A 20985-nucleotide genomic window follows, 5' to 3' on the forward strand; every position below is an offset into this window, starting at 1 on the left:
AGGCGGGAGAGCGGGGCGGGCTGCAGTGGTCAGGAGGCTTTCTGGAGGAGGTCGGCTTTGAACTGCCCCTGGGGGTTGTGTCTGTTTGAATTGGTGGAGGAAAGAGGCGCTCCCAATTAGGGGAGTCCCTGTGAATGGAACGTAGGAGTCTTGCTTTAAATCAGCTGGCTGATAATTGAGCTAGGGTTTGGAGTGCTTGCGGAGGGTGTGGCAGTGTTCCGTAGATAACATGCATTAACTCTCATTACTCTTGAACAAGCCTGCAAGATTGATTATCCCCATCTGTAAGATGGGGAAGCTGAGGCTCAAACAAGCGCATACAGCTAGCAAGTAGGGACACTGAAAATGGAGCCTAAGTCTGGCTGCTTAACAGACTTTCCCTGTTCAGGTTGGGTCTGGGGCCACCAGCAGGGATAATGGGGGAAAGAGTGTCCAGGTGAGTTTGGCGTAGGGAATGAAACCTTTTTTTTTTTTTCCCTAAATTGCTTCTCTCCCTGTCAGGGAGGCTGGGCTTTTTACCTCATCAAGCAGTTTGTTAGGGTAATAAGGTGCTCCATGAGTGCCTGGGGGATGCAGTGCAAGAAGTGCTTGGAATGATTAATGGGAAAAACGCATCAGGAAATGAAAACGATGAGACATTGTCTCATTCTTTTTTCAAAATGACCATGTGCCCAAACAGGTATCGAGGAGCCACTATCCTTTGAGTGATTTTTTCCCACTCAGCCCACCAAACCCCTCTGCAAAAGTCCTCATTTGTTCCACAAATAGTAAATAAGCATCCCCAGGAGCCAGTCATTGAGCTCAGCCCAGGGGACGGAGACACACCTGCACTGTCCCCTCCCAGGGCCTCTGAGGCTGCTCACAGGGAAGGGTGGTGCACAAGCCACACACCCTACAGTCACACAGGCATCCGGGATGCTTGTATAAGCATCACATAACATATAAATAAAGGAACATGGGTTCCAGGGCTTCTCCTCACACGCACACATACCAAGACAGCATCTCTGGGAGCAAGGGCCCAGGAACATGCATTTTAACGAGCTGTTTGGATAATTCATTGAAGACACTAGGGTTTGAGAGCCTCTGAAAGTGTTGGGAGGCAGAAAGAACAGAGAATGATTCCAGAATGCAACGTTGTCCCTAGGCCCTGAACAAGTCATTGAAGTCTCTTCTAAGCCTCAGTTTCCACATCTGCATAGTGGGTACCATACCAGCCTAACTCAAAGGGACACTGGAAGTGTTAAATGAGGGCAGCTGCGAGGTGCATGGCAGGTTGTCTTGCATATTACAGGCCAAAGAAATATCAGGGTTTTTCTTTTCCTCTCTCCTCCCCAAACTGGGGAAGGTCCTGGGAGAAGCACAGGTTGGGCAGAGATCCTGTGGGTCCAACAGCCATGGAACGATGTTCACTGCTCTCACCCAGCTCCTCCAATGTGTGCAGTCACCTCATCCTGTACCTGTGCGGCCAGACCTCGACCAGAACTCAGCTGTCTGGGCAGGTCCTTGAGGGGGGCCCTGGGTGGTGCCAGCCAAAGGTTGGGGCCATCAGGTCTCCAGATAGCTGGAGGGACTCACAGCACCAGTGGAGCTCCTGGGCTCCAAGAGCTGAGAACGACTTCAGAACTTGGGTTGTGGAGAGTCTTCTGTACAAGCTCTGAGAATGTGACACTTTCTTCTCCATTCTGGACCAGATCATTATCCTGTGGGGTTTGCCTTTTAACTCCCCATCTGCCTACCTGACAGCCCACTTAGATCTTAACATGGATCATCAATGCTTAGAAACCTCTTCCAGGGCTTTAAAAACCCGATAATTGCCAAATGGATTGCAAAATTTTTGTAAAATGCATTTTAAAAACCCCCTAAAACCTCAAAATTCTTCAGAAAAATGAGCAGGTCTTTTTTTCCCTTGCCCGAAGCAACAGAAATGATTTGACCATCCTATGCTATCTGATACTGGCCCATCTGGCTCATCTCTAAAGGGATCTTTCAGATTCAGATATTGCATTTGGAATTATTTTAATGTGAACATGACAAAAGAAGCTTGGTAGAGAAAATGTTGGCTTTCAGTAGCAAATACTGGCATTCAAAGAGGAGGCAGGAACCCAGGCAAGCTCTCTACTCTCTAAACCAAAGGCCCACTCTTTGCGCCCAAGTGCGGCGTTAGACCTGTTTCTGCCGTGGAATAAACTTGAACTGTGAATTTAGTTTCCAGGGAGCCCTTGAGGTAAGTAAGGCTGCCATTTGACCCCGGCAGACATTTGGAGGGTGCTGCCTCCCTAGGGATCCAGAGTCACCGGCCACACCCACTTCACACCCACCCTTCTCCCGGAAGGAGTCCTCTGGCTTGTCTCTGGTTTCAGGATGGTTTAGCTAGAGGCTTCCATTTTCCCAGCTTGGATGAATTAAGCATAATAATTTTGCACGTCAAACTCTCAAAATCTCTATCCACTGGATTCTCAAAAGAGAATGGATATTTTCTGGCCTGGGCAGCTGCTCTGAAGCTGAGTCACATCCCTCCAATTTGTTCCTGTGCCTGAGCCCTGGACCCTGAAGCAGATGACAAGCTCGGGTTGGCCAGTGGCCTCTGACAGGAAACATCTAGCCTGTTTAGGGGGCTTTATTATTCTAAATTGTTTCTGCTTAACTTCTGAAACATGCACAGCAACATGCCTGGCCGAGGGGGCTGCTCAACGTCCTAACTGCCACTGTGACATTCTTTGGCCATGAGAATTCCCATCTCCCCTGAAACGCTGCTGTTGTGTGGTGACCAGCCTGGCGAGAGTCAGGGCGGCCTTGCGGCTGACCCAGTGGACATGGCTCAGTTTGCTGATCGCCAAGTTCAAGGCTGCTCTTCTGACTTGTTCTTAGTTTAGGACTGATTAAAAACACTGGCTTTATGAATCTCCTGCTTCACTCCTGGGGAAAACACTTCTGGGAGACAGCTTTTGAAACATCATGAATTGCTATGTTAGTTCTTGTAGTGAAATAGAGACATGAAAACACTAACCCAGTCTTACTCCAAACATGATTCTCCTCTGTTCTCTTCAGGCACAGGAGTGGAGGACTGGGCCGTGGGAGTGACTGTGGTTGTTGGGGGGTGGGGACTTGAGGGGTGGTGTCCAGGATGCAGAACCTGGGCCCCAGGGGAGTCTTGGTAAGTCCTGACAGCTGGGAGCCGGGTCAGGGGTCTGTGACCCAGCGCCTGGAGCTCTAACATCTGGCCAGGATGGGAGGCGGCAGCTGGTGAGGAACTTAAGAGTCTTTTCTTGGGGAGAATGGCATCTGAGAGACGGGAAAGAATGGAAATTATCTGTCCACTTAGAGGACTGTCATTTACATCAAGATTATTTTACTTGGATATTTATTAGGTGATGGATATGGTTTCAGCTGATTTGCATTTTCTGATAGCCTCTGTCCCAACAGGCTGTTTGATTCTGTCCTCAGTGTTCAGTCTGGGGAGGGATGCCTTTTTAGTCCCTTCAGGTGCATCACTTTTACAGTTTAGAAAACAGCATCTGAAGCGCACTTATTGGTGATTAATCAGTTGGCCCTATGACTTTTGAGCATTTTCGGCAGTGAACTTACTTTCTAATTTGATTTAAACTTGTGCATGGGTCCAGCAGACATATGTGATTATGTTCAAAATCATGGAGATTACCTCGTCACACCAAAGGGTTCATGAAGAAGGCTGGAAACACACACAAGGAACAAAGACACAGATAATGATGAAGGGAGGAAAGGCCCGTTTGTGACCTGAAGGAAAGGGAGGGGGAGGCTTCACAACTGTCATCTCCAGTGAGGGCCACGCAGCTCCTGCGGGCCCCTGCAGACTGAGCTGTAGGGTCGCCCAGCTGGGACTTGGAGGTGTCCACATAGTCTGTGGTGGTCCTTCCTTGAGCCCTGAGGGCTTCACTCAGTTACATCGGCGCTTCCACGAAGCTAGCTACCTGCAAGACAGATGGTGCTTGAATAGAACAGCAGATACACTGAATAAAATAAATTAAAAAGCCTCCTCCTGAACCAAGATTTTTTGGAAAGAATTCTAAATAGATGAAAACAAACAATTTGATTTCAACCAAATTGTTGTTTTTTTGTTTTTATCCTGATTTTCACCCGAATTGTCAGTCTCAAAAATAAACACTGATACATTCCCAGAAAATATTTTTCAAATAAAAACTGACTCTGTTAAAGTTTGCCCTGATTCTTTCAAAACTGTGTACAAGACACTGTCAACCGAAGTGACTTGCATATTTTTTTAAATAAACTTGAACATATGCAGCGAAAATGTCATTAACTCCCTGCTGCCTGAGGGTTGTTAAAGAATGACGTAAGACCCCTGGCGCGGCACTTCTAACCTGGGGTCTGACGACCCTCAGAGAAGCTTCTTCAAACTTGAATAGCATAGTTTAACTTTTTTTCTTTTTTTAACTAAAGGCCCTGTGTGTAATTGATATTGAAAAGTGCATACAGCTTCATTTAAGCCAAACTTGCTCTTCGTTAACAGTTAGTTCACTTTGTCCAAGACTGAATAATTTCAGAATAAGACTCATGGAAGAAAAATAAATTGAATTTTACATTGCTTCAGATACATTTGCTCCACTTATTGCTTCCCGAGTCAGACATTACATTTTGCAATATAAATTCACAATCAAGATTTTAAAGGGAGCTAAATATTTTAATCCAATTAGACAAGTGAACAAAACACTGAATATTACATGTAGTGTAGATAAGTGGTTCTTGCCTTTAAAAGACTGTAATTCCGTCACATTACAACCCCAAATGTCAATGTTGTCTTTATTTTTAACGCTTTCAAACATGAGGCAGCCAGAGGCTCCACTCTCTGCTGTTGGTGACACTGTCTGTCCTTTGGGAATTCTTAAAATCTATTTACCATGGAAACATGGTGCGTATAAAACACAGACCCCTGCCCATGTGCAGGGGAAGTTCTCGTGACTCATGAGATTCAAGAAAGCTGGGAGATGACACGCTGGGGATCCCGAGGGTTGTGGAAGGAACCCCCGTGCTGGAGTGTGCTCTGGGGAGAACCTGGCACAGCAGTCCCGCCCCTGGGCGTGCATGGCCTCCGACTCTGACCGCTCCTGTCTGTGCACGGGGCTCCCTGCATACCCCGCGTTACCAGTCCCAAGTCCAGATTGAGCTGCTGTTTTCCAGGAAGCTAAAGCGTCATTGTCCTCCCTTTCTTTCTGCAAGGAAGTCTGTCCTGCCTCTACCGTTGCGTTTTTCTGGCTTCCGTAGTTCTTCTCCGATTTTGGAGCCCAGAGGCAGCAAAGCCAGGCCCCAGAGCCCAGGGAAAATGGAGCCTGAACTCTGCCTGCCACAGAGCTTTCATTGTCAGAGGCCCAGCCAGGCAGCTGGGAGGGAAGAATAAATCGAGGGTCTGTGGCGACCTTGCTGTGAACTCCTGCCCGTTTGGCAGCTGTGCTGGCCGGAGGGGTATGCAGCTCAGCCAGAGCTCCGGTGACTTGTGTGGGGCAGAGGCAGGCCTCTCCTGACCTGCAGTTCGCGACCTTGAGCCCCGTGCTGGGTGGAGAACTGCCTTCTTACAGGTCAGTGGTCATGTCTGAGGCCACGTTTCCACAGAGTTCTGCAGGGGACTGGTGAAGACAAATTGGTGACCACCCAAGGTCACATGGCTGATTTATTCCGGGTTGCCTGATATATTTGATTCCTACTTAATGCCAGAAATACCAAACGTGGTTGCTCTTTCACTAAGCTGGTTGGAATAAGATTAAAAGGAGCCTGGACTTTGAGGTCAAACTGACTGGGTTCAAATCTCAGTTCTGGACCACTTCAGGTAAGTTTTTCGCTTCCACATCGCTCAGTTTCTGGTTTAAAAAAAAAATGGTAACAGAGCCAGCTTCCTTTTAAAACGGAGCTCTCTGCATTACCAGGGCCCAGAAGAGATGACAGTCCAGCAGGGTAGCACTGTGATCGCTGAAGGCTTGAAAGGGCCACTTGGAGGAATCATTTAGCATCCATTTTGCACAGATGGAAAAATCAGGCCCAGAGGAGTGGAGTGACTAGAACTGAGAAATGAATGGGGAGGGAAATGAACTTTCAGAGAGACTGGTATTCATTCCCTGGGCCATGGGCTGCATGGAAGGGGGAGGGAGGCCCCTCTCTCCCGGGGCAGCAGCCTGGAGCTGGGCCCCAGCTGAGAAAGCCGCAGAGCAGTGGCCTGGCTCCCAAAGTGGGGATACATGGAGGACGGTCCTGGGGGCTTCCCTGGAGCTCTGTCAGCTGAGGCCAAGCTTTGAAATGCCCCAGATAGAGGTTGGGGGAGGGATTCTACCTTCTTTCTTGAGTTAAAAATAGATGCTTTTCTGCCAGAGGCATGAGAAACAGGTCCTCTTTTTTTTTTTTTTTTTTAACCTGGCCACACAGAGGTGGAAAACATACAAATGAGCAAGGGGAAAGAGCAAGAAGGAGGGATATTCCATTGGGAGGGGCTGCTAAGAGGCCGGGTGGAGGTGCACAGAGAAGAGACAGATGATGGAAACACGGGGCAGGCTGAGCTGTGAGCATCCGCATGCGCGGGGCCTGGCTGGTGCCGTGACGCCCCTGGGCCGCAGGCTTGGGGACAAAGCCGCAGAGAAGGTTCGGCTGCACCCCGCAGTGTGGTTGCTTGGGGAACAATGCAAGTCACCCAGAGAGACTCGTTTTTTAAACTTTGAATTTAAACTTTGGAAACAAATTAGACACACAAGTCAGGGTTTGTGGAGAGAAGGCTCTGTTAGGGTTTAAAACGAGAACAAAGAAAACGGGTCACTGATAGCGGGCTTGCAGTTGGGGAGCATTTATATCATCTGTGGACAGCACTTCAGAAGAGCAGCTGCCAGGTTGCTGTCAGCCCTCCTCAATCTGGAGGGCAGCCACCGACAACTGCAGATGTGGCCACACCACCCAAGGGGACCACAGCAAGGGGCCTTGGTGACAAGTGTGATGGTCCAGGGATGGGAACATGGTGGCTGAGGGCTCAAGCCACCGTTCACACTGGCTGTGTCCCATCGGCACACACACCTTTGTCTCCCTTACAGCCCGACCTCACCGTGTCCACAGTGGTGTGGGTAGTGAACCAGCTTTCTGGAAATAGGCATGGCTAATGTCCCTAAGAAGTGATGGCAGACGAGCCAGATTTTGGCAGTAACTAAAGATTCTGTCTCTCTGGACATGCTCCCTGCCTAAGGGGAAGAACCGAGAAACATTCTTTACTAAACATCCAGACATCCAAGGGTGACACCGAGAGCTGTTTAGCAGGAAGACAGTGACATAACAGGGTACGTGATTCATTCAGTCACACTTGCTGAATGCTCACGACGGGTCGGGCAGTGAACAGTAAGTACTGTGATATGAAAGTGAGGAGGAATGCAGGGCTTTGCACCAAAACCAAATGAAAGAGAAAACCGATGGAGCCCGGGAGAGAAATGTGGGCTGACCTCTGGGCAAGTGCCAGCAGGGAATGGGCCAGGCGATGGGCAGTTCCTGGCGGGAACCGCGAAGACTCATGTGAGAACTGCCTGTTTCCTGGAGCTTGGTTTCAAAAACTTCCCACAATACATTTCCCTTCTACTTCAGGTCTTTACTGTTCTGTGTTGTGCATGTTACAGGTATGTGTCTTTTCTACCTCAAGTTCAGTTAAATTTTTTTTTTTTGAAACATGCCTATTTCAGTTTATGCTTATTCTCGTATTCAAAGATGCCCTCGAATCTCTAAAGTTAGAAAGTTAGCCACCATTTCCAGAGCACCCGGTGGGCAGGCAGCCTGCCTGTCTGTGGGACAGGAGGGTCATTCAAGCCAGTCATTCACTGGATCAGTTCAGTCAGGACCGGAAGGCAAATCAGCTCTTGGAGAACCTGTGTTAGATGGGCAAATGGAGTTGGCGGCAGCCTCTGAGGACAGGGGGTGCCCTTTCTGCAGTGGCAGGGCCCTGGGGCTCCCTGGCTTCCTTGTGATGCTCCAGGAGCCCCGTGGGCGCCACGGAAGAGGTTCCATCCACCTCCCCAACTCCCAGAGAGATGCACACGGACACCACTCACTTCCTCACCATGTCCAGGGCCTCCCACTGTCTGAGAGCAGGGGCTGCCCACCGTACTCTAATTGCCCCGTGTCGAGACCCACAGAACTGCTCACTAAAAAGTCATGAGTCTCTTACATACACTGGGAAATCTACTTGAAATGTAAACGTTTTCTCATTTTTTAAAAAAGATAACAGGCTACTGTTCGTATTTTTCTTGTGCAAACTCTGATCTTGGAAACGCTGATCACTCATTGTCCTGTCTTGGAAATCCTCCACAAGTAATCGTGGCTTAAGTTGGGTAGACAAGAGCCCTCTCTAATTCAGGAAATCTCTGTTGGGGAGTGCAGAGCCCACTTGTTTCTCTTGAAGATGATTCTCACCCAGCCAAAGAGAAGCCAGATGGGGCCCGTGTCCCTGCATTACGTTCCAATTCATCTCTTGAAGTGAAAACTGGGACTTGGTAGTTATCCTAGCCCTCTATCTACCATCCTAGTGACTTCACACTCCTGGAGGGCAAAGACCGTGTCTTAGTCATCTTCCCACGCAGTACACAGTAGGTACTCGAGAAATGTCCTGTGCAATGTAACTATTTCCAGTGGTTTCTGACACCACTTCCTGACGTGGGTTAAACTAATTTGAACAGCCACATCCGCTAGGGCAGGCAGCAGTATTCAGTACTTCCTAACTTGCGACTCCCTCAACCCAATTTTCATGAGCTAGTTTTGAAACATTTATTCCTGTTTAAAACTAGGAGACGACATACACTAAATTCCCTCTTCCAGCATGTGGTAGGTGGTTTCCATGTGAAAATGCCTTTATATATGTTAAAACACATTGTCTGCATCTAAACATTTGGAGGTGTTAGCTTGTTATCATTTCACCAGGAATTTCTTAGGGACACTTGGTCTATCCACATCCCGTTTTTTTTTTTTTTTGTCTAGTTTTACTCACTGTAATGTCTGAGCAATTTTCAGTAAACAGATTCTGGCACGAATCAGTGTCTCCTTTCTCCTGTCCACGGGGGAAGAGGTGGCTCTTTAAGCTGTGTCCTGTCATCAGACCCCCTTATTTAAGACACATGCAGAGGTCTGGAATATAGCTTGTTTTCAGATTTAAAGCATTAAAAGAGTTCACCTTATATTCCTACAAACTTTTCATACAGTTGGCTACGTACAATTTCTATATTTTTGGCATAATAACTTTCTACAAAAACTTAGAAAGAGGTAACTAAACCAGTGAGAAGACAAATCACATTGAAGAACATAATCTATTTAAACTTACTTTTTATTATCATTTTTTCCAGTTACCCAGCATGCCACAATCTGAGTGCTGACCTGGATGAAACAGTGAAATAAACGATTTACAAAGAGATATTTACATTCATCTGATTTATACGTAATATGCCACAATGCACCGCGACCTTCCCAGTGGACCCCACCTTAGACTGCGGCGGGCTGTGTCGTCACTGCCACATTCGTTGCCAAGTGGTCCCTGCAGGATGGATGGGCTGGAGCTGAAGTCTGACACTAGATGAGGAGACCTCCTGGTGTATGTTTTCAGAAAAGGCTCGAAGTTATTGTGTTTTTGTATCTGCTCATTTGTATGCTTTGTTACACATGTGAATTTCAATAAATGAATTTTTTGAAGACTTGAAATGTTTCCTTTTTATCTTGTAGTGATGAAAAAAACACACCAAAAAAAGGCACATCTTTTAACTAGGCTAAAGGGTATTAAGGACCAAACCTTTTTTCCTGCCATTCATGTTTCTTTCCCTCTTGGAGAGATCTATATATATTATCCTTCAACTTTATTTGCTGTTAATCAACATCCCATAAGACTCCATTATTTATCATCCTGCTAATTTGTGCACAATCAGAAGACACCAGGAAGCACTAGGCATTATCCTCTCCACTCTGTTAACAACAAAAACAGACAAAAAGCATCTTTGGCTTGGTGGTGTCATGTTTCTTCTTCAATATGCAGTAATTGAGAGGAGGCTAAAAATGTACTCAGTGAAATTACAAAATTTACTAGAGTTCTATCAAACATCTGTACACAGATCATCATTTTAGCTTAACATAGTATTTCTACTATACACAATTAAGCCCTCAAGTGCTTTAAAGTAATAAAAATGGGCGCTGGAAGTGTTGTGTTGTCCTTGAGGATGACAATGGAACACTAAGGGCAAAGGCTGCAGTCGGGACAAGTCCCTGACCTCAGGCTGTTCTCCCTGGCACAGATCTGTCACCATCATCACATCACATCCTCCTCCTCATCATCATCATGGCCTCTCAGAAGGATGTGGATTAGGCTCTGGAGGCAGTGGGATGATACACCCGCAAAGACCATTGAGTCTCTTGAGCATGGACAAGGTTCAAGCCTGAAAGAATAGAACTTCTATTCAGAGTCAGAAGTTTTTTTTTGATTTCATCAAGTGTGCTAGACATAAAGGTTGTCACATAAGATATATTAATTGTCCCTAATTCTGTTTCAGGAACAGTAAATAAATTACACAATATTCTAAAAATAGCACCTTTAAAGAATTATAGAGGTCACTTTATGTTAGCCTCCTGGATCTATCAACCCCAGTGGTTTTGAGAGAAGAGCACATGTAAGAATGCCCTCCAGTTTGGTTCTGTGACATACACATACATGCTTGACCAACTTTGGTCCCAAAGCCGTTTCCTCTATCTGGCTTGAGTCACAGGAGCAAAGCCAAGTTTCTACAATAGTATATAGGTTTATGAGGTAAAATCAGAAAAATGACCCTAGGTAAATCAGACTATAGTCCAACCATCCTACCCATCAGTTACCCACGTTTCAGTTGGTTAATTTGCCACGACGTTTTAAAAATATACTCTAAGAAAGGAAGTATGCAGCGCAACACATGATCAGGAAGACATTACTGATGAGCTACATTCCTTAAGAATTCTGGGTCCAAACCACCTGGTGCGAGGACTGTTAGGGGCTTAACAAATCTCAAAAAATACTTATTCTATCTCCAGCTTCACAGATCTCTCCTAAACCCATTGTTGGGAAGTCAGCATCCCCCCCCCCCCCTTTGGAAGCAGCCCTTCATCAAAGTTTGTACAGTTGCACTAATGCCATTTTATTGAAGTAATAAAATAAATCCTGTGTGTGTTTTGAGCTACAAGAAATTTACATACTTTCCTGTCACACTTTATATAGACTGGGTTAATACCAGGTGACGCTATTAATCTTTTTTTTTTTAGAAAAGAATAATATTTAATTTTCTGAGATTACAGAACCACATCCAACAACAATAAACAGAGAAGTAGCAGATTGACATAGTGCTTTATTTAAGCTGTCTGTACGAAGGAAAATAATGTGCATCCCTATCATATACGTGTAAAAATACTAAGGATGTACAGTGTACAAAAACAGTTTCTTGTAGTTATTTCACATCCTTGTGGGTCATATACTTAAGGAAATAAACAGTTTTAGTATGACCAACAGTAATAGTAATACAGTTTCTTGGGTTCATAGTTGTGTCTGCTTAAAATCCTTAACCAGATGACTAGATCTTGCGCGGATCTAATGAAAGAACTAGCAAAGTCAAGAAATGTCACAAACTATAAAGCTACAGGGAGGTAATTCAATTACCAATTTAGAGGTTTCCTTTTTATTTAAATAAATACTTTACATTTCATGCTTGCCTGTAATGCACTACCAGGAGCAAGATAAGGAAATTCTACTGTAGACAGAGTACAAACGGTAGCAGCAAAGTGTGTACACTGAGGTGTAATAGAAAGACCCTGCAGTTAGTAAGGAAGGCCCTTACTTTGTACTCTAAGAGAAGCAAGTGGCCCTTGCAAGAACAGTCAGCTTTAAGAAGCTGGAAATCAGGTATGGGAAATGGAAAACACTGGAATAATGCTATGTAGTTAGTGTGGAAAGCAAAGCTGTGAGCAGCCCTGCCAAAAATCCAAGCAGAGACGGCCAATTTCCTCCAAGATGGCTGCGTCATGGCAAGAGGCAGACTTCAAGGAAGTTGGTACAGGAAGGAGTCTGCAAAGCCTGAACTTCTGCTATTCTGACAGAGTGACTCCAGGGCCAGGCCTTTCCGTCCACCAGAATCCAAAACTTCAGCTATGGGCAGGCATGAGGGAAGTTTTAGAATCTCCTTCTACACACATTTCTGTTTTTCGATTGTTTTTCCATGCCAGCTGACTGAGATCAGGGAGTGAAAGTAAGGGATTCTTAAAATCAAAGCCAACAACATACCTTGTGTGACGCTAACAGAATCTCGGAGGGGATACGGGACTAAGCCCTGGGCACCAGCTGGGGACGGAGAGCCAGCTGTGTAGAGTGGCCAGCCTGAGGCACAGTCAACGCTGTCATTAATCCTTAGGAAGTGTCCTTGGCCAAGGTCATGGAGATCACCTTAAGATTTGGGGGAAAAAGAAAACAAACCCCAAAACTATCTGTGTGCTTAGTGTATGGTGTACTTTCCCTCTGAAGAAATGAATGCTCTGAACACCAGCCAGTCTCAGCTTTCCTCTCTTCCTCTCACCTGTTCCTTTTTCATATAATGGATGCAAGACAACTTACAGGACATACCTTCTAGTCTACTTTCTTGTCAAAGTGAAACATTCAACATAATTCCAAGTGAAAAAAAAAAAGTTGAGCTATATGTGTAAGTAAGAATGAACTAACATTTTACTGTAACTTCCTACTCAGTACTAAGGATGAACTTCACTCAGGTAGAAATATGAAAAATTAGGATAAAATCTATGTCTGAATATGTCTTAGCTGCCTTAGTAAAATGCCCTTTAACCCCCTGTCAGTCCCAGTGGTCCACCCACTGCCAGCAGTGGTTTCATGTCTGTAAACCCACACTTCCAGCGTCAAGAGGCTAAGACATCTGCATATGAATATGATTCATCCTACTTAGAAAGTCACTTGCTCTTTCATACAATGCAATCATAACACTGCGTCATGCTGTAGTCTTCCATTTGGGAGCTGTCAGATAGTTTAACTAAAATACGTCTCCACGGAGTCAGGAGCCCCCTGGACTTCATAGGCTGCTTTGGAAAATGTCAGCTCCTAGCACCAAAGGGTTTAATCTGAAGATCATCATTAATGAAAGAGAAAGATGAGGTTTGCATACATGTCCCCTTTCAGTGAGAAATGTCGGAATTTGAGGACATGAGTATATACAGAAAAAGAAAAGTTGGAGGTGTTCTTTTTTGTTTTGTTTTTTCCCTGATGGCTTAATTCAGTGATAAATGTACCATGATCAGAATAAACACACCAGGTCCTTATCCTTTACTGCCCACTTCTTAAATACTTGAGATGTGTTCATTTTGCCAAGTAAAGTTCATTTCTTATCATCCAGGTCTCAATTTTCTTCATTACATTATGTTGCCAGGCCGTCATAATATTTCAATTCTCAAAAGAGCAAATATAACATCCATTTGTTTCAACCCCTTGGCATGGATAGTTGGGGATTTCTCATTTTTAGCACCAAGGGGTTAAATGACAGCATCTCTTCTCCTAGAGCCAAATTCTAATTTACATGTACAATTTCAGAGCCTCATCAAATTTTTTTTTTTTTTACATAGGAGAAAAAGTGCATGATTCTCATCGGCGTGTACATTCCTTGCACATGGGTCAAAAGAAACTGCAGTAAGTCTGTTTTATGTTAAGTTGGAGCTGCATTTGCTAACATGACATACAATTCTCATCACTAAAAAATAAATACTACTGCAACATAAACAAAATCATAAAAGGACATTCAAAGTTTTAACATCCGAGAAAAAGCTAATTCACGTAGAACTGAAAGTAAAAAATTGAAACAAATAAGGCAAACACCTGTTTACCTTGGTGTACAAATTTTGGTGAAAAGCAGGATCATTACACCTGTCTACATTCTTCAGCCATCAGAGGTGATAATATCAAGAAGGGAAAAAGGTTTCCAAGCACAGGGGAAATAAAACGCTCTCTGGTGCAAATCATATCGTAGACCCTTTAAGTGACCTACTCTGCTGTGCATATGCTTCCTTCCATGGTCGAACAATGTTTCTTTGCCAACAACTGCCTGTGAAATCTGGACATCCACATGTAATAACAGGCTTCCTCTGCAGTATCGAATAAGAATTTATAAATGTATATATCTATCTTAATAGTTGTTCATTCCTTCTCTCAAATGCTTCCTAATGAATTCCAGTAGGACCTTACTGATACATGCCTATTTTACGCACTGATCTGATCTGCTTTACTAAAATTTTGCATATGCACATCGCCACGCTTCCACAATTGCTTGTTCTGAATTATAAACTAAATCTTCTTAGTCTAGTTAGTTTTTGATTTATCGTCTAGAAAGTTAAAAAATGTACCTAGAATCATTTAGCCTTCACTGTTAGGGAAAAACAAAAATCAAAAGATCAAAAGATGACAGTTGGTGCACAAATGAACAATGGTGGGCTCATGACTTCCAAAGATTGTAAAATTACCTCTTAAAGTTGCTATAATAGTTAAGACAGTAGCAGCAACAGCATGAGACCTTAGACTGAGATACAATTTCATGCAAAAACAAAAGTCGAGTATGTCTGCATATATGTGTGTTCTCATGTGGGTGAAAGGCGGCGAGGGGTGAAGACCTTGGACTGGTCTGGGATGTCTGAAGGTGCTCCTGCATTTGTAAGAGCTAGGACTGCTGTGATGTCCAGGAATCAGTTTCAGTAATAAATCTAAGATGACAGTGAAGTAGCAGAAGAGACTTATTCTCGTCCGCTTGCAGAGTAGGAAAACTGAGGGAAGTGCGGCCGCCTCTCATTGTCCATGCAGTCCATACCGTCCTCATCATCTGTGGGCAGGAAACAGCTACTTTAATTTTACATTAATTTTTTGCAACATAATCTCTGGTCTATATAGTTCTAACCCCTAACGTAATAAAGATGAACGGAGGCAATAGCTCCCAGAAACTTGTGTTTTATCAATAAAACATAGGATGGATATACTTATTTCAAAAACTTTCTCACTTTCAAACACATGACTTGTGAAGAAATAATACTATCAAATCATCTCCTTCAAGACACTAACATTTTAAGGCTCAAACTGTGAAAAACTATTGAAGAAGACGAGATTTTTAAAAATAAAAAGGAACAAATGATCTTCAATAACCTTTACTTTCATGAAAACATGCATGTCAAAATTACAAAGTCAAAGAATCCTAAGGCACCCAAAGTATCTGCCTAGAATCCAGTATCAATCTGTCTTCAGATGCTTGTGTTTCTTCTTCACGGTGCTTTAGGTGTGATTGCAAAATAAAGCTTATTATGATTCCATTTCATATGAGCCCTTGATTACATGCTTAAGATTTTACACTCTTTATTCTACATCTAGTATCTGCCTTAACTTACTGTTCCTAATTTTCCTATGATAAAACTTTAAAGTAGAATAAAGAGAATAAGCCAAGGAAAGAGAGGGAAAGAGGCCAGCATCTAAGTATTAGTTCATCAGGAAACAAATTGGGAGACTTGAAAGGCATGAAAGAGACTCTTTCCATTTAAGCTGCCCCTCCCTTTCCTCTTCCCTGTTTTCTTGCATTTGAAAGGTTACAAAGGATCTACCCAACCTCTTCCCATAACTATTCTGATGATTAAAATCTTGCAGCGTCAGAATGCTCTTCCTTATATGTGTCATGAATTCAGTCGCTCAGTCCACAACGTTCCCTGTGCATCTGTTCTGGGCTCTGCACAAAGTCCCTCCCTGTGTCCTCGGGGCTCACCCCACTAAATCCCCTCTGCTCCACTTGCAGTGCCTTTGGGCATATGCTGTGCTACAGGAAATAAGCGAGAGTCTTTCAAATACCCAAACTTCTTCAAGCAGAATAATTCCACTTCCTCAAATTCATATAGGAAATACATTACCAATTCTTTTAATTTTCCAACCTCTCCAGGGAGCATCAGTTTCATGTAATAGGAGAAGGAATACAGGCCAGACCCCACTGCATCACGGGCACTGACCCCGTTACACAAAAAGGGTGATGCTTTGCATTCCTCCGAAGAATAACCAACATTCATGCTCTTTTCTCACTGTTCTTTTCAGTATTCCATTTTTAATAGAAGATTCTAGAAATGGGATCAAGTTGCTAACCACACTTTGTAGCCTTGAATGTACCAGAAAGTATCACTGTATTAGGTGGGACTCAATCTAACAAGCAGCATTTGAGGCTCCCTGCTTCGTGTAAACCTCCCTCCTGCAAACAGTCCTTTTAAACTATAGTCCTCATTTCCAGATAGTACTGTGATTTGGGGAAATCTCTGCCTCCTTATAAAATACTAGTTAGGTACCAAGCAAACCATCTTTTAGGTCAAACACCTTCCACAGTATTTTCAGATATACTAAAGATGGTAGGAGCTGTGGATGGCATATAAAACCTCTGTAAAACTCTATAAAACTCTCTAGGGGAAAGGCAGCTGAAATCGTAGTGACTCTGACACGTGCCAATCACATTTCAAAGGAATAGTTTTCCCCGCTAGCAGCTTTGTTTTGCTGGGTGTGTTTCTGCACAGAGAACAGACAGCACATGTGGGAAGCCTGGTGTTGTCCGCCAGAGTAGGGCTTGCCCAGCTTGCTGGGCTGCAACCAGGCCTTGCACCAGGGCAGGGAGGCCTGAAGCCCAGGGCAGCCTGGCTCTCGACAGGAGGAGGGGTTGAATTTTCCTTTCCAAGGAGTATTATTGCTACGAGGCTGCACTGTCAGCTGAAAGTCAAAAGAGAATCTTCATTCTGTCACTTTAGTAACAAATTAATCCCATTTCAGAATGTAAATCTAAATCTTGCTGATGACCATGTGAGGGCCCCACATCTGGATCTTCTTTAAAGTCAATTATATCACCCTCTCACTCCATCTCCCTCCTGTTCTTTTGAGCTTGGCAGTAGTGAGGGGCAAGTCTCTGATCGTGGCCCCAAGAGGAGCTGTGAGTTGGGAAGGCACTGGGGCAGGAATGAGGGTTTCCCCTGGGCCCTCAGTGCTGTGCAGACCAGCGGGGCTGTGGAAGGAGGAGAGCTGGATGCAAGTGACAGCTGACAGGACAGCCGGCTGCCCCAGCCAGGCCTTCACACCCAGTCAACGTATATAGATACATTCGTTCCTGCACTGAAGGAAGGTTCAGAGGGAACAGTGATGATGACGGACATGAACTATGCAAAAAACCCCAAATAGCACACATCTGGGAAAAGAAAACAGGGTGGTCAACCCTACAGTCTACATCTGAATCCCTGGATCCAGGCAGCATTAGTTGCCTAACTTCCTTAGAACATTTAACCAAAGTAATTATATGGCAGCAAAAGCTACTAGGAGCTCAAACAAATCCTCTTTTTCTCTAAGAGGAAGGCAGAGGACCATTAATGGATATAATGCAAGACGACACATTTGAAAATCTGTTCAATTAATTAACACCAGTGAGGCAAATCTGGCATGTTACTGTAGCTGTTTGTAGAAAAGGAACATTTGCCTTTCTAACTGCTGATTTGTTCTAAAAAATAACTCCATTCTGCTTTATAAAAGCAAGGTGGCAAGTGGGAAGACAATCGCTAACTTAATTGTCCTACTGTGGGTTTTTATGAACAAAACCTCTGTGCTTTTAGCAGCTTGAGAGCTGCAGGGGTCTCTCACCAGCAACACTATTCAAAGCTGCAAGAAGAAAAGATTATGTTAAATGTAATCACAGTTCAAGGCTTCACAGATTTCCCTTTGAGCTGACTCTTAAGGGAATTTAGGATATACCCAGGGATCATCCAAGAAAAAACACTGTCCTTGTGCCCTGGAAGAACCCAGGTACTGCAGTCCACAATTACTGAGGCTACTCCCTAAGGCAGGAGCCCAGCCCTGCGGCCTGGTGCCGGGAGCCGCAAAGGACAGGCTGCTGGTGTCCACACATTGGCCTCAGCCCACCTTCTGAGCTCTTTCCCCTGATTTTTCTCTCTAGAAACCCTGAATTGGAAAATAAGTTGGCAGGTTCACAGGGTCCTCCTGCCTCTAGATTGTGGTACACGCTGTCAGTCTAGATGATGCTTGCTGGATGCACGTTTTGGGGCCACCTAGGGTCCCGTATCAGGGCAGGGCCACTCCTCACTGCTAGCATCATATTTTAGTAGTCCCTCCCCCATCCCATCCCCATGTCCACTCTTTTTTGCTAGGTATTTACCTACCATCACCCTTCACATAGTGGGTCACAGAACAAAGAACTCTGTGGGTTGGTTAACCTGATGCTTAAATAAAATTTAAAATAGGGTTATTTAAACCTCTAGAGAACTCTGGGTGCCTTTCCTAAAGAGAAGGCTTCTCAGGCACCCACAGGGGAAAGACGGGGCTCCTGGGGAAGATCCGCGCTGCACTCCCCTTTGACCTGTCACCTTCCAGAGCTAGTGAGGGACAGAGCCAGGACACAAAGCAGAGTCTAAGTCCAGGGCTTTCTGCAATCCCATCATTCTCTTCCACACTGGGATTTTACTTTTAACTTTTTGGAATAAAATATGCACTCATGGCTTTGCATTTATTTACACAGCCTACCTATTTCTATGACTTTCAAAATAGCACATTTAGTTTGTTCTAAGAATTAGAATCCACAAATACCAAAAGCTCTATTTAACTTCCCCAAGCTCCCGGTGAAATCACGTGAGGAGGTAAGTCAAACACAAGTTCTGGGCCGTGATGGGTAACAGCACTGTCTGGAGAGAGTCGGGCCTCCTTCTGGCCCTGAAACTACCAGGCCTCGCCTGATCCGTTTATTTACTCATTTAACACATATTCACCGAATGCCTACGCTGAGCCAGCTACCTAACTCGGAGCTGGGGTTAGCAGTGAATAAGACGAACCAAATCCTTCTCAGAGCTACTGCTTTCAAGCTGGAGAAACAGACAGTAAACCAAGAGGCAAATTAACCAGAATACCAGCAAGTAAAGGTGTCAATGTAGAGAACTGGCGGGGCGGGGCAGTGGGGGTGGTGATGGGGTCTGATGGACTGCACTGTTTTTAAGGTCAGGAGGCTAAAGAAAGCTTTCTGATAAAGTGACATTTAAAGAGATCTGAAGGACAAGTAAGAATTTATTCATGCATATGTCTGGGAAAAGAGAATTCTAGGCGGAGAAGAGTAAACACACAGTCCCAAGGCACAGTGAGGCACAGTGTGTTCGAGGTGGGGCTGGAACCCAGAGACTGTGGAGAAGATGGACAGGATGAGGTCTGAGAGGAGGATGGGACCAGATCTGACAGAGCTGTGCAGCCAGTGTGAGCAGTTAGAGTGCAGCAGTGGGGCCCATGGAAGGCTTGAAGCAGGGGAACGATGTGGTCTGATTACAATTACGGTTATGTCCAAACAATGAGGCTCTGTGGTGGGAAGTACTCCTAGGCCAGTCCAACAGCTCATTGGTGTTGCCCAGAATTTCAGACAATTGTATCCCCGCAGCCCGCGCTGGGCCAGGGGAAGCCATACGCCGAGGCTGCACTCACCGCTCCTACTCACGGTCCTTAGCTGATTGCCCGCAACTCCACAGGCTTTCTAACATCATCTTCAGCTCTCAGAGATTCTGATTCTAGCAATGAAGCCCTCACCCACCACAGGTGACAAACCATGAGCAGTGCTTCAACATACTGCCCTTTCACAGCTTAACCTGGGCACTGTCAGCCAAGCTATAACTCCCGCTCCTGACTACAGCTAACACTAACGGTGGGACTTAGGGAAGCTCAACTTCTCTCCAGGTTTTAATTTCATCCCTTGTAAAATGAAAGTTAAGAGGCTCTTTACCTCTTGCAAATCTAAAGAAAGAAAAGTGCATATGCACACATAATTATATTTTTCATTTCACAGTGTTCACAGTCCCTCATTTTGTCAGGCCCTGGGTCTCAGGTTAAAAACTCTTGGCCTAGATGACTCCTAGTTTGCCTTTCAATGCTGTAATCAATTGACTACATCCACAGTTGAAACAGCGCTTTAATCTTCCCTCTCATGGATACTCAGTGTAAAGTAGCACTATCAACTAATCTGCCTTTTAAAAAGGAAAGAGAGGAGAAGGAATGTAGGAAAGGATATAATAAAAAAGAAAAGGAGACAAAAATTAAAGTGATGTTATTGTGAGCCAAAAGATGTGTGACTGAAGAAATCTTTTAGCTATCCAAATGTGTCCCTGAAACTCAATTTTATCCTTACTCCTTAACTAATGATGACAGAATACAGACCTCTGTCAGCATATGAGAATGTTTATAAATTATATAACAACCTTTTCTTCCCTTTAAGTGAAAGGTCTTCACCAACGTGTAGGGCACAAACTAGTACATGTGGAATGATTTTAAGTGGTGCGTGAATGTATAGTTTTAACAGATATGTAATTTAATTCATAATATCAAGAATTACTAGCAAACCAAATTATGTCTTCACAGATATTATTGCTTAAGATACAGCTAAGTAAAAAAGAGTGATTCAGTTTAAAGTGAATTTAAAAACTACTACTAAGTAAGCAGGAGACCAGAATTAGCAAAATTTAGAAGGTGGTGTCTGAGCAGTGGGAAACGTGGGAGGTCTTCATTTCAGAATCCTTTCAGCTGATGTCAAAATAATCTATTAGAGAATAGTAAGGAAGGGCTAGTTAGTCTATAATTTAGTCTATAATTCTCAACTCTACAATTTTTCCATATATCATTTTTTTTTTACTCAAAAAAACTTTTCTCTTAGCTACCTGTATTTAGATATTTCCACATTGAAAACGCCATGTTCTTAAATGGAACAGAATAAGTCACTGTGGAATTTGACCTTGAAAATATCCAGTTAAAAAAAATGGCTGCGGGGCTTCCCTGGTGGTGCAGTGGTTGAGAGTCCACCTGCCAATGCAGGGGACACGAGTTCGTGCCCCCGTCCGGGAAGATGACACATGCCAGCGGAGCGGCTGGGCCCGTGAGCCATGGCCGCTGAGCCTGTGCAT

General features: G+C 44.4%; 2 protein-coding genes across 12 annotated transcripts in view; one reads left to right on the top strand and one right to left on the bottom strand.

Moving 5' to 3' along the window:
- Nucleotides 1–9690, top strand: part of SDCCAG8 (SHH signaling and ciliogenesis regulator SDCCAG8) — a 268459-nt gene extending 258769 nt beyond the window's left edge. For 2 of the 5 annotated variants that reach the window (XR_010840028.1, XR_010840016.1), the window contains one exon: nt 9342–9682. Coding sequence is in view for 1 of the 5 variants with exons in the window: in XM_067030707.1 (XP_066886808.1) it covers nt 9342–9393 (52 nt within the window). In the remaining 4 variants the exon portion in view is untranslated. Of the gene's footprint in view, nt 1–9341 lie in introns of all 5 variants that reach the window. The other 3 variants (XM_059079192.2, XM_067030707.1, XM_067030709.1) reach the window with 3 other exon arrangements.
- The window catches only part of AKT3 (AKT serine/threonine kinase 3), a 379537-nt gene continuing 367856 nt past the window's right edge, over nt 9305–20985 (bottom strand). For 6 of the 7 annotated variants that reach the window (XM_067030723.1, XM_067030721.1, XM_059079103.2 and 3 more), the window contains one exon: nt 9305–14867. In XM_067030723.1, the coding sequence (XP_066886824.1) occupies nt 14782–14867 (86 nt within the window). In that variant the 3' untranslated portion in view covers nt 9305–14781. Of the gene's footprint in view, nt 14868–16731; nt 20625–20985 lie in introns of those variants that run through there. The other variant, XM_059079094.2, reaches the window with a different exon arrangement.

This window comes from Kogia breviceps, chromosome 1 (genome assembly GCF_026419965.1).
Source record: "Kogia breviceps isolate mKogBre1 chromosome 1, mKogBre1 haplotype 1, whole genome shotgun sequence".
Classification (NCBI taxonomy): domain Eukaryota; kingdom Metazoa; phylum Chordata; class Mammalia; order Artiodactyla; family Physeteridae; genus Kogia; species Kogia breviceps.